At 38.9% G+C, this 14,152-nt stretch overlaps 1 protein-coding gene across 2 annotated transcripts; it reads left to right on the top strand.

The window, feature by feature from the left end:
- Positions 1–499: 499 nt before the first annotated feature.
- Positions 500–13,421, top strand: HSP90B1 (heat shock protein 90 beta family member 1). Of its 2 annotated transcripts, none has more exons than XM_060245598.1 (18): positions 500–758; positions 2,116–2,215; positions 4,176–4,317; positions 4,405–4,521; positions 4,681–5,012; positions 6,043–6,154; positions 6,460–6,573; positions 7,015–7,131; positions 7,741–7,878; positions 7,956–8,033; positions 8,130–8,195; positions 9,472–9,741; positions 9,911–10,156; positions 10,261–10,397; positions 11,154–11,232; positions 11,441–11,596; positions 12,267–12,368; positions 13,164–13,421. In XM_060245598.1, the coding sequence occupies exons 1-18, from the start codon at positions 710–712 to the stop codon at positions 13,188–13,190; spliced, it is 2,382 nt and encodes a 793-aa protein (XP_060101581.1). In that variant the 5' UTR covers positions 500–709; the 3' UTR covers positions 13,191–13,421. The 2 variants fall into 2 exon arrangements, with proteins under 2 accessions (XP_060101581.1, XP_060101580.1); XM_060245597.1 differs by having other exon boundaries at positions 12,267–12,374; positions 13,161–13,421.
- Positions 13,422–14,152: the final 731 nt, after the last annotated feature.

Raw genomic sequence — 14,152 nt, 5'->3', positions numbered from 1 at the left:
ACCGTGTGACAGAATTATTCTTGTTCACTATCTTCTACTCGCCTTCCTTCGCACGTGTTAGATCGAGCGCTCTACTGAAGCGGAAATGGGTGCTGTCATAGTAACGCTCAACTTAAACCTCCCCTAAATGTCCCGGAAGTACTTCGAACTGAAGCGTCTAGATTTTCTTTTATTTTCTTTAAATTCAGTTCCTGGAGTCATTCTGATATTCGCCAGACGACGTGTAAATTTAAAACAAAACCCCAAAAATTACAAAATAAGTAGAAACACCCTCTCCGACACTTACTATTCCCGCCCTTAAAACCAATTGGTCCGTTAACCTAGCAACATCCAATCGAGCGCGGCCACGCTCTGGCACCGGGAAACCTCACCTGGAACGGCGCGATTGGCGGGGAGAGAACAACGCTCCACCCTTCCAAGCTTCCTAGTGGCTCTGCGTTTCGCGTGGTGCGCCCCGATTGGCTGGATCGAGAAGCGGTTTACCCCCGCCCCGCGGCGCCTGCTAGTGATAAGTCTGGGGGGCGGGCTGGCTTCGGTTAGCAGCGTTGACCATTGAGAGCTTGTGGAGATTTTCTCTCTCTCAGAAGAGAGGTGTGCGTCTTTTTTTTTGTTTGTTTTGGGCGAGAAAAGTTCCTGTTCAATCCGTGCGCGTGGGAAGCAGTTGCTAGCCAGGGTAGTTCTTTTCGCTCTCCGCTCTGGCACCGCTGCGATGAAGCCTCTGTGGGGACTCGGCCTCCTCTGCATCCTCCTCCTGGCCGGTGAGTGGGGGAGGGGGTTCTCGAACCTTCCACGAGGGCGGTTGAGGCGGAGGTGGGGCAAGGGGGACCCCCCCCCCCCGCTCGTGGACTTCGAACCTTGCTTCTTTTTGGAGAGAGACAGTTTGTCTCAGGCAGCCCTTTAAATTTCTCCTGGTCCCTCTCCCTGGAAGGGAGGCAGTGCTAGGCATTCTCCCTGTGACCGCAAAACCGCATAAGTTAAGGGGCTTTTGGGGTAGTGGTGATGGGGTTGTCGCCACCTTTAAAAGATTGGCTACTTTATATTGGTAAAAGTTATCCAGATTCAGGCATTCCCATTAGCTCGTGTTCGCACTAAACTTTATACCTTTATGCACATAGAACACGGTTCTCAATGGAAGCTTCTCAGTAAGTTTCTGGAATGCCCCACCAAGATACTCCCCTCAAGGTTACTTTATGTATGACTTTTCTTCAGATTGCCCTAACTGGATTCCTGCGCTTGTTTATCTTAGAGACGGATTTCGTTGAATTAAATAAGGCCTTTTTTACCAAACAAAGCTTGAACCTCAGTTGCTCCTCTTTAGAATAAATGAGTGCCTTGGAAGATGGGTGGGATTGTTTAAAATAATGACTTGCCTTATAAGTGGGAATGCTGTCTGGTGTGATAGGTTTATGGCAGCCCCATTTTTTAATGTACATTATAACTCCTAGTTGCCTGTTTTTGTACTTATTTGTGTTAGAAAGTGAAAAGGCCGTCAGAATAAGTGGTTTTCAGTAGGACCCTGTAAGATCTGATTCACGCGTAGTACATTAAACACAGAAGGGTGCATGGTGTAGTCTTGATATCATCTTGAAGCATGTTCTTTAGTAAGACCTGCCTTACTATTTGCTGTCCCATTAAGCAAGAAGTTTTGAGCAAAGGGACTGTTTATTTCTTGAGACCATTCTGTCTGCACTGGAACTCCTTTTAACATCACTTTGAAATATAAGGTAATTTAACAGCACTTAATTGGCTTTGTCCCATTCAGTCAACCCCATTGCTTCTCTGGTCTCATGGTGGGGTGTGGCATGGAATCTTGCTTCATCAGCTTTGCTAGCAACTTGTTTTTCTTCCCAATTTATTGTTCTATGTTTATTTATGTTCACCTTTTAATTTGAAGAAATGTTACTTTTTTCTGGTTCTAGTGCTGAGCTGAGTTCCTCCTTACTGTACTGACTGTGGTTGTGTTAACATGTAGAAGAACAAAGTGCTCTGGAACGGCTTCATACTTTTGAAAGTACTTGAACATAAAGTGTCTCTGTACTGTTCTGTGTTGTAAAGATCAGCTACACTGTTTCAAGTGACTGACCATACTAACCAGTCAAAATCATCCTTTTTCAGCCTCTGCCCAGGCAGATGAACTTGATGTGGATGGCACCGTAGAAGATGATCTTGGCAAAAGCAGGGAAGGATCTCGAACTGATGATGAAGTTGTTCAGAGGTTTGTTTTGCAGATATTTCTGTAATCTACATATAACGTGTGTGTCCTTTTCATAACACTTTCTGCTTTAGGGGCCAACTTTAATGTTGGTGTCCATTTTTAATTGATCTTGGACTTTCATTCTACATTCTTATTTAGTGCTAAATAGCTTATTTAGGGTAGCAGCTGGAAGTATATGAAGTATGAGAAACCAGTTTCTCTTGTATGACCTATCAGGGTTTTCACCCTGGAGACATCATAGAGATGGAAAGTCAGTGTTAATTAGAAATAACTTGTGGGATTTTTGCTGTATAGCATTAACTGAGTTGAAGAGATTAGGCTTGGAGCTAATAATATGGCGTGAGGAGGGGGGAAACCTGTCAAATATCTTGTTCCAGAACAAGTCAGAACCACAATTATCGTAATAAGATACTTAAGGCATTTATTTTATTTTTAAAAGGCAGTGAATTCATTGTTGCCTGGCAGCTTCAGTCTCTGTTGGGAGAACAATTGATAATAGTTCTGAATATATATCACCACTACAATTAAATATATCCAAAGTAATAGGCCTCATTTGTTGATTCTTGAGTTGTTGTTGCTGGTGGGGAAACAGACTAATTCCTTCACCAATAACCAATAGAATTTTCTGGTGTAGTTTATTATAATATGTCAATTATGAAATGTAATGCATACCTGTAACATTGTAGTTGAAAACTCTTGCATTCTGGTCTGAGTTTTTCACTTACCGAAGTATGTTGAGAGCAGGGTTCAAAATAGTAACTGCCTGTGCCCTGAAATAAATAAGACACCCTGATCACCAGTAAGTCATGGAGTTGGACACCTGAATTTCTTGTCTCAGCTTGCGGAATCATTGTGCCTTTCCACGTTACCCACAAAGCTAAGGTTTGTTACATATGATGTTCAGTCCAGTTTAATCATTAGGAAAGCTTATAAGTGTGAAATCTGTTACAGCTAACAGAACTGGGGTATGATATTGAGCTTTTAATATTTCTGGACTGGACAATGCTAACAGCAAACAGGATAGAATGAATTATAGAGTTGGGAGGGACCTCCAGGGTCACCTAATCCAACCACCTCACATATATCTCACACTAAGTTCATAGAATCAGCATTGCTGTGAGGTGACCATCTAGCCTCTGTTTATAAACCTCCAAAGGAGAGCCCACCACCTCCTGAGGAAGCCTGTTCCACTGAGGAACTGCTCTGTCAGGAAGTTCTTCCTAATGTTTAGCCAGAAACTCTTGATTTAATTGCAGCCTATTGGTTGTGGTCTGACCTTCTGGAGCAACAGAAGACAGTTCTGTACTATCCTTTATATGACAGCCCTTCATGTACTTACAGATGGTGATCATATCACCTCTCAGCTGTCTCCTCTCCTGGCTAAACATTTATTTATTGATTGATTTGATTTGTATCCCGCTCTCCCCGCCGAAGCAGGCCTCTTCCTCATAGGTCTTGGTCTCCAGAATGTTGAGAGTTGTAGGAATGAAGACTCTTGACACATGTATTGAGAAAGTGAGGAAAGCTTGCTCTCTGCAAGTCCTCATTTTATTTATACAACTCTAATGAAACAAGAAGTCTTTGTTCAACAGCATGAGGTTATGTCTTCATAGCCTCCAAGATTCGATACAGCCATCAATTTATCAAGAATACATGTGTCAGCAAAAGGAAGCGAGAATATGAGTGTAAGATGTCTGCGCCCTTTTAGCCTTTCAGACACAATGTGGGCGGCTCAGGCTGATATGCCAAATGCGTGATCCACCCACATTTCTGTCTTCAGGCTTTGTGGGGTCTGGGGGCTCAAGCGCGTGAGCCCCACAGAGAGTGGGAGTTCTGTTGTTTTAGCGTAAGTACAGTTCAAAAGTACAGTACAAGTACAGTTCAAAAAGCTGAATGTTTTCACTTATTTATAATTTTATATCCCACCTCTGTCTGAATAATCTGGTGGTATTTTTCACAGGGAGGAAGAATCTATCCAGTTGGATGGCTTAAATGCATCCCAGATAAAACAAATCAGAGAACAGTCAGAAAAGTTTGCATTCCAGGCTGAAGTGAACAGAATGATGAAACTTATTATCAATTCTCTGTACAAAAATAAAGAGGTAGGTAGTCTATTCATTGCAGAACATCAGTGGTGTGACTTTTTGATACATATATACTTAATCCCTGTCTTCAACATTATGCTGCAGATCTTCCTGAGAGAATTGATTTCAAACGCATCTGATGCCTTAGATAAAATACGGCTGATATCACTAACTGATGAAAATGCCCTTTCTGATAATGAAGAACTCACTGTTAAAATCAAGGTAAGTTGCCAGTTTGTTTTTTTTCTGCTGCATTCTATTTGCTCTTTTGCAGATAGAAGGTGCTGATTTCTAAGTGCTAGTATATAGAGGCTAATTGAAAGGAATAGAAAGCTGAATGTTGTCTGATGTAATGCAAAACAAATTGTTTCTGTTTTGCAGTGTGATAAAGAGAAGAACATGCTTCATGTTACAGACACTGGTATTGGCATGACCAAAGAAGAGCTCATCAAAAATCTGGGCACCATTGCCAAGTCTGGTACAAGTGAATTCCTAAATAAGATCACTGAGATGCAGGAAGAAAACCAGTCAACTTCTGAGCTGATTGGTCAGTTTGGTGTTGGGTTTTACTCTGCCTTCCTTGTAGCAGATAAAGTTATTGTCACATCAAAGCACAACAATGATACTCAACACATCTGGGAGTCTGACTCAAATGAGTTCTCTGTAATCAATGATCCTCGAGGAAATACTTTGGGAAGAGGGACTACTATAACGTAAGTATCATTGCAAAGTTTCTTAAGGCATCTACTTTATTTTTAAAAGGCAGTTATGTTTGGCTTTTGTTGAGTCTTAGAGCAGTCCACAACCTGTCAACATTCAAGCCTGAAAAGTTAGACATACGTGGCTCTATACTATGTACAGTTCTGCTTAGTAGGACTGCATTGATGTGGTATCACTGACAAGGCACAACAGTATTCTACCGTTAATACCTTAAGTACTGCAGCTGCTGTTTCCTTACATTCCTGTGCATCATCAAAGAGTTCCTTTGGGTGATGGTTACTTTCCTGTTCCCTGGGGGATGTAGCAGAACTTTGCACCATTTCAAGCTCTTCATGCAAATAGATTTTATTACAAGTACTGTATTGTAGCTGTTATGGATAGGATGCCATTGGCATTGGAGATGTTAGTAGATGGTAAAATCTAACCTTTGGGAAAGTGTAGCTACCTAGTTTCTGTAATCAGTCCTGGATGAATGTAGTCTCTATATTTAAACTAATTCTATATACATAGCTCTAAACTTCCATGGCAACAGAAGTGTTAAATGCATGTACTCTATTTGAAGTAGATTATCACTTGTAGTTATGTCCTGTTAAGTGTAGCAATAACTTGTTGGAGATAGCAGTGAGAGACTGCCACTTCTCCTGGCAGACCAAATGACTTTTGATGAGAGAAATGTACTGTTTGTATTGTCGGTGCTGTTTCTGTTGAGGTCTCTGTAGGCAGGTCAAAATAAATGTTTTCTATACTGAGAGACAAAATGGTGACTTGTTAGTGTTTAAAATAAAACTTAGTTAACTTACAGAGTAGAAAGGTTTATATTCTAAAGTACACATTTTAAGGGACTTAAACTTGAAATGCAAATGAATTCTGTTTAAAACATTGTCCTAAACCAACATGATTCCTTATTCTCTCTAGTTTTAATTTGTAATGTTTTAATTGTTACTTGCAAACTGTCTTGAACCAAAAAACAAAGCAGGGTATAAATATTTAAAGAAATATTGAATGGCATATTATGTTCCTTAGCCTGGTTTTGAAGGAAGAAGCATCAGATTATCTTGAACTGGATACAATTAAAAACCTCGTCAGGAAATACTCACAATTCATAAACTTCCCTATATACGTATGGAGTAGCAAGGTAAGTAGATTGCCAAATAAGTCACTTTGTAGCATAGTATGTAGACTTTAATTCATGATAAGGTAGCTGTAATTTCTCTATTCTTAAAACTGAAACATCGCTAACTTGTTATGAATGGGTGCTGTACAACTTAAGTGGACTACTGTAGTTAGCACACTGCACTTGTATGCAGCAATGAACAGAATAAATTGGTTCCTTCTAGTTCAATGTATACCATGTAGTAATATTCATGTGCTAATGATAAGACTTATGGGGATAGTTCACAAGAGCCTTCTGATGAAGTGCTGCTTTATATGCATCTGCAGACTGAAACTGTAGAAGAACCTATTGATGAGGAAGAAGCAAAAGAGAAAGAGGAGACAGATGATGAAGCTGCAGTGGAGGAGGAGGAGGAAGATAAAAAACCAAAAACGAAAAAAGTAAGAGTGGCTTTAGCAATTTATCTTTAATTTTAAAGCAGTTATGAATTTAAACACCCAAATTTGTAAGTCCAGATATGAGGTGTTGCGTATCTCCAGATGAAATTAGTATTTATTAAATGATATTCTTCAACCTCTAAAGCATGTAAATAGCAAGAATAATACAACATATAAGTATTATGACTGTTAATGTAACCTGGTACTTGAGTCCTCTACTACAAAATCAAGAATCTAACAATAATGTCATTGCATTCACTTCCACATGGATGGATTACTGCCTCTGCAGGAAAAAGCTTTCTGCTAACAAAAATTATTCAAGTGTATGAATAACATACTAAGATCATGCTAACAAAAAAAGTCAGAATTTCTTCAGTGGGAAGCTTGAAAACGTAACTAGCATGTCTACGGGAGGTTAGCTCAATGATACTAAAATGTTTACAGGTTGACAAAACTGTTTGGGATTGGGAGCTTATGAATGACATCAAACCAATTTGGCAGAGACCATCTAAAGAAGTTGAAGAAGATGAATACAAAGCTTTCTACAAATCATTTTCTAAGGTATGCTGTGGTACTAATGTCTGAGTGGAAGCCATGGGAGCCCGCAGTTGTAAACACTAGCATTCATTTCCCTTCATAAACCCTAATAGACAAATAAGAATTTGTAGTGAAGTGACTTTTTCCTCAGAAGATAAAGACTTCTTCAATCCTGAACTGTTGTTTAGTGAGGCAAATCGTGTTAGGGCCTTTTCTGTGAGGAAGAGGCAGACTTAAGAGAAATTGATCCATACATATGAAATCAGATTCTCCTTTATTTTCTGAAGCAAATTTCTGTAACTGATTCTCAGAAGTCTTACATTCCAGTGCAAAAGTACCCACCTAAGTGAAGAAGTATCTGAAGAAGTGAGCAGTGACTCATGAAAGCTCATGCCCTACCACAAATTTTGTTAGTCTTTAAGGTGCTACTGGTCTCTTACTCTTTTTTTACCAAGCATGAGTAAAGCATGCTAGACTGCTGGCAGGCAACCTTGATGCTAAAGGGCCTGCTTGTATACAAACTTTCTTCTCCAGGCTCTCTGGGTTTGGAGAAATAAGTGATTCCAAGAACTGTATCAGACTTGTTCTCCTGGTTTTAGTAAAGAGAACTGACTGCTGCCAATTTTTCCATAGGAGCCAGATGATCCTATGACTTATATTCACTTCACTGCTGAAGGAGAGGTGACATTCAAATCCATCTTGTTCGTTCCCTCCACTGCTCCACGTGGCTTGTTTGATGAATATGGATCCAAAAAGAGTGATTTTATCAAGGTAAAAGAGGCTAAATTCATTAAAAGCCAGAACAAAGTATTGTATTAAATGGTCTTAAGTATTGTCTTGTCTTGCAGCTTTATGTCCGGAGAGTGTTCATCACTGATGACTTCCATGATATGATGCCCAAATACCTGAATTTTGTCAAGGGTGTTGTAAGTCTCCTCAGGAGTAGTGTACAATTTTTTTTAGTTTTACGTTTTTTAGTTTTGGTTTAAGCCTTTTTAAATGTTGCTGTCTTTCACTTATAGGTTGATTCTGATGATCTTCCTCTAAATGTATCTCGCGAGACCCTTCAACAGCACAAACTGCTAAAGGTGAGTCATAATAATTACTTGGACTCAGTTTAACTTGGGTTTTTGGAGGGTCAGGGACTATTTTGTGTATATCTGCTGTATGGGCTATCTCACAAAGAAGTACCCAATCAGAAATTGATAGGCATATGCTGGCCAAATCCTATGCCAAAGGATTAATGGACACAGATCTGACACAGAGAATCACAAGACTGAAAAACCTAGAGGGAAAATACTTTCCAGAACAATCAGTCGGTGGCCTTAGAGTACCTGTTTTATTGCAAAGGAACCTCAGGAACAGACAACAAAGGGAAATTGCTGAGTTAAACACTCAGTTATCACAATATTCAGAACAATGGAACCCAAAAGACTTAATGGATGTTGGTTTCTTATCTCGCTACATATGTTAATATCGTTCAGTCCTTACAACTGTATTCTCACCAATCTCCCAGAAAGGTTATACATTCTCTTTATTTTATTTTGTATTTGGAATAGTAGACTGTAATGCAGTGAATAGTAGAATGTAATGTAATTTGGAGAGGCAGATTGAAATGTATTTGGTCAGGGAACAGAGGAGATACATTGCATAGCTGATCACACCACCTCAAGAGGATGCTGTACTGTTGCCTCCAGTCTTTAGAGGAGTCGGTTGGAGTGTGATAGCAGAGTCTCTATTAATTACTCTCAGCATTCCACAGTTGGTATATCTGCCCATCAATCTCCATTAGATATATTTCTTTCTTTCACTATATTTTCTCCTGGAATTAAACCCAAACAAATGGTAGCCATATATAAACTAAGATTGTTATTCCAGTTTGGTCCTTACATCTGTCAAACAAACTTTTATCATGCTGTATGCTAATTTGCTTCTCACACTCTACCTATATGTATGGACTGGTAACTTCCATTTCAATGTATCTGAAGAAGCGTTCATGCATATACAAATTTATACCTTGAATTAAACATTGGTCTTAAAGGTGCCACTGGACTTGACCTTATTCTGCTTCAAACCAGCGCAGCTACCCACCTGGTCTGTCTTACAGCAGGGAGACTAGGATTCAGGGTAGTCTGCACTATGTAGGCTGGAGATCAGTTTTGTCTTATTCACAAGTTCAAGTATTCTGTTTTTAGCAGGGTAAAATTCGGGAGTAGGTCAAGACTCAAATACAGGGGGAGGGCATATTAACAAGTGCCTCAATACATGACTGTGTGCTAAACATGCCATCATGACCCATCATAAACTTGCAGTCTTGGATTAATCTAGTTCTCTAATTCTCCTTGCTTCCTCTTGTATTTTTAGGTGATTAGAAAGAAACTTGTCCGCAAAACACTTGACATGATTAAAAAGATTGCTGAAGAAAAATATAACGATACATTCTGGAAAGAATTTGGCACAAATATAAAACTTGGAGTAATTGAGGACCATTCCAACCGCACTCGTCTAGCTAAACTGCTTCGTTTCCAATCCTCTCATCATGAGACCAACCTTACTAGTCTGGACCAATATGTGGAAAGAATGAAGGAGAAACAGGACAAAATCTATTTCATGGCTGGATCAAGCAGAAAGGAGGTAAAAATAAAACATGAACAATTACAGCACAGTTGCTCCATTAGAAAATCTTTCTGTTGTAATAATTTTATTTCAGTTAAGTTTGTACCAAGTTTAGAGTTATGAAATGTAAGTGTTGGAAATACTCTGCAGTATTGTTTCAAATGATTTTAACTGGTATTTGCTGTAGGCCGAATCTTCTCCATTTGTGGAACGTTTGTTGAAGAAGGGCTATGAAGTTATCTATTTGACTGAGCCTGTAGATGAATATTGTATTCAGGCTCTCCCAGAGTTTGATAACAAAAGATTTCAGAATGTCGCTAAGGAAGGAGTAAAGTTTGATGAAACAGAAAAGGCAAAGGAAGCACGGGAAGTTTTGGAAAAAGAATATGAACCTCTTCTGAACTGGATGAAAGATAAAGCTCTGAAAGACAAGGTATGTACATATTGAGTTATAAGAATAGCTTTTCTTTCTATCTTTTTGATGGTACTTTTGTCTTTGAGTTCCAACAATAGCAGCACTTTTTTTTTCCTTTTTAGATTGAAAAAGCTGTGTTGTCTCAACGATTAACCCAGTCCCCCTGTGCACTTGTGGCTAGTCAGTATGGATGGTCAGGCAATATGGAAAGAATCATGAAAGCTCAAGCTTATCAAACTGGCAAAGACATCTCAACAAAGTATGGATTCGGTTAGCTTTTCTGAGTCTTTTAGGCAAAAAAGTATGTTGGTAGGGTATATATTAATAGATGGGCAGATATGAAATCTAACTTCTTTGAGAGAAGGCACTCAAACTTTGAAGTAGTTCATATTGGATTAATTTAGTAATCTTCACATTTCCTACCACAGTCTCCTTGAACGCTATTTCATTGTATGGCAAGTACTGTGCCCAAGTCTGATTACTTGTTAGCCTTAAGTGCTGAAGACCAAAGGGCTAGCTGGTTTGTCTAAAATTCATATCAGATATTGGTCTAATAGAGTAAGATGTTGCCAATGGGCATTCATGCCTACAGCATTCCTTTTAAAATGGCGTATTGTAGTTTTGTGCACATATTGTTACTTATCAGTGGAGTGCATCCCCTAAAGTAAGTTATTCCTTTCAGAGGGGAGGAACAGTAAATCATTGTCAGAGCTTATTTCTTTTTATAGGAAGAGGATGTTGCAAAGTCTGGAAGTTCTAAGGTAGATGGTGGGGAGTTTAGCTTTCAATCTGGCACAGGTGGTCTTCATGAACCTATTATGCATATGTGGTTAAGTTACTGTTAAATGGCCTACCATCTACCCAGCTGAAAATTCTTTTATCTAAAAACCAGTGAATTGCCTACCCATCCTTGGCTTAGGATAGTAACATGACATAGATATTACTGCTGGGAAGCCTAATCTCATGGAGTGTAGCATGACAACTTACAATTTACATGTTTTTTTCCCCTTTGTAGTTACTATGCAAGCCAAAAGAAAACGTTTGAAATCAACCCTAGGCATCCTGTTATAAAAGACATGCTCAGACGTGTTCAGGTAAGAAAACTTCAGTGCATTAACAGAGCGGTATGGGCCTGTGAAGTGCTCTAGTTCTGTTCAGTATAGCTCATACACTTTAAATCATACCAGAAGGAATTTGGTATGACATTCAAAACTCAATATTTGATATCTGTGTCCATTGGAAGTTCTAACTAAAATAGCACAAATCCATTTTTCTAAATTAACTTTCTTATTTTAATATCAGGAAAATGAAGATGATCAAACTGTTGCAGATCTTGCCGTGGTTTTATTTGAGACTGCTACTTTAAGATCAGGGTATTTGCTACCAGATACAAAGGAGTACAGCGAAAGGATAGAAAGAGTGCTTCGTCTGAGCTTGAACATTGACCCAGAAGAAAAGGTTCGTAAAAATATTGAGCAACTGTATGATGCAGCCTCCCAGACTCTGGTTGCATTCATAGCTTGACAGGTTGAGGTCACTGTTCAAGTAGCTAGAAAAAGACACAAGCGCAAACCAGCTAGGTCTTAATTGTCTAAGGTGTTATGTAACAAAAAGGTATTTTTTATGAACAGGAAATAGTTTTCAAGTTTTTGTCGTATACTTTTCATACATGCTTGTTCTGCTTTTTCTAAGAACTATATGCTTGTGGTATTCCTGTTTTCCTCTAGTGACACACAACCCTGTCAGAGTAATTCATTGTAAATTCAGCTTCAGGGATGTTGACCTTGGCTGGGAAAAATTAATCCATCCTGGTGCGTAGGAATTCAGAAATCCTACCCAGTTCTACCTAAAGCAAATATTTTCTACACAGAGAGAGAGAGGCTACTATTATAGGCTACTGTTAAATAATTCAATATGATTCCAGTATTGCTAGCTCAAATTTTCCAACTGCTGATCCTGTACTGACAGCAGCACTTCCATTTTAGATTAATCATGATGAGATGCAATATTTTAAAGTCATTTTGTAGTCTTGAATTGTTAAACTGAAATGGCAGTTGAATTGCAGTATTCCACTTTAAAGCCTCAGATGGCATGAAAGCTAATTTATCTAAATATCTATTTCTGAAAGGTGGAAGAGGAATCGGAAGAACCAGAAGAGGCTGCTGAAGAGGTAGAAGAACAAGATGAGGAGGAAGTAGAACCTGAAGACGACAGTGAAGATAGTGAAACAGTTAAAGTTAGTATACTTATGTGGTTTCTCACTGCCATTATACAAAAAGCAGTTGCTTGATCCTTTTCTTGCTTTACAGTCAAACAGTTAATGTTAACTGTAGAAAGTACTGTGCCATGAAAACTAGGATTATGAAGACATTCTTGGTCTGAAATGTCTGTTAACTTTAGTGAAGCCCACTTCTAAACAAACTATGGTTTTCAAGATCCACATGTAGAGTAACTCCATGCTACTTTCCAAATTTTAACACCAAGACAGTTTGTAATCTATTTTTCATGTGTATATGTATTTATAAATTAATGTTATCATTGAGCAGCATTTGTATTTCATACACTGTTGAGACAAATCAGATTTGCTTTCAACATCCCAGAGCTGCGTCCCTGAACTTGTTGACTTCTTTTTGGTTCTTAGCCTAATCTTAAAACCAGTTTTAAACTGGAGAAATGTTACAGCAGCAGCAGGGGCTGGATTCTACACTAGTCAAAATACAGTGATTGATCCAGTTAAACCCAAAATATTAACGTTTAGCACTGAGATGACATTAAATATGTGTTTCATATGGATATTTGGTTTGTTTAGCAAAAAATTTAGTCTTCTTACAAGCCCGAAGTTCAAGAACTGTGATAGTTTTGTGGTGCAGAGGAAAAAATTTAGCACACTTGTGTAATTGGGGTTCTTTGAACTAATCCAAGCACAAGAAATGGTGGTGGAGGTATGAAAATGTGGTAGGCAGTTCACCTGTATACTGTACTAGTACTCTAGAATGGCTAACTTTTTTTTTCCCCTTTGCAGGAGCCTACAGATGTAAAAGATGAACTGTAACATGCACTTGCAACTAGCATCCTGTGACTGGGATGAAGCAGGAATGTGAACTAAAGTTGTTTTGGTTTTTTTTCACTGTAAAATGTTGGGGGGGGGATGCTGTTATGGGCAGAAGGGATTTTTTAAGTTGCATTTTTTAAACATTCCTCACGATGTAAATTTGTACTATTTAACTGACTACTTGGTGTAAAAGCTTGTCATGTGTACAAAATTAAAATGTTCACACCATTAGTGGATATTGGAAGTACTTAATCTCTAAAAGCAAAATTTACATATGCTTATGATAAGGCCTCTTAAAATTGGTTAGTATGGCTTCAGCAGAAGAAACAATGTGGAACAGTAGAACAGAAACCAGGAGCTGTTTCCAAGGACTGTTAGAAAGTATGACAACTGGGCCTCTGGTGGTACAATTCTTAATGGGCTAGAGCCTTGCGTTTGAAAACATAATTTGGCTTTCTGGTACAGCTAGTTAATATGCTGCGGGGATTGTATTCAGAGAATCCATAAGTATAAAGAGAGCAACTGCAACCAGAATAGTGTTCATACAAAAGGGTATACTTCTTAGCCAAGACCTCTCTTCAGTAACATTTCCCAAAAACACTTGTTAAGAACAGCAAAAAATATCACTTGCTAGCTGTGTGGAAGGAAATTGCAGTATTGCAGTCCAAGCTCTGCTCATGACCTGAGTTTGATCCTGGTGGAAGCTGGGTTCAGGTAGGCAGCTCAGGGTTGACTTAGCCTTCCCATCCTTCTGAGGTTGGTAAAATGAGTACCCAGCTTGCTGGGTATGACTGGGGAAGGCAATGGCAAACCACCCAGTAAAAAAGTCTGCCATGAAAATGTGATGTGATGTCACCGAAGTTGGAAACAACTGGTGCTTGCAGGCACTTACCTTAACCTTTTTATGCAGCCAGCTGGATCCATCATTGTTGCTGAGATGCATAAGCTTACTGTACAAGAGT

The sequence above is a fragment of the Heteronotia binoei genome, chromosome 8 (genome assembly GCF_032191835.1).
Source record: "Heteronotia binoei isolate CCM8104 ecotype False Entrance Well chromosome 8, APGP_CSIRO_Hbin_v1, whole genome shotgun sequence".
NCBI classification, from domain to species: Eukaryota; Metazoa; Chordata; class Lepidosauria; order Squamata; family Gekkonidae; genus Heteronotia; species Heteronotia binoei.
This window is presented reverse-complemented; position numbering and strand designations above follow the sequence as displayed.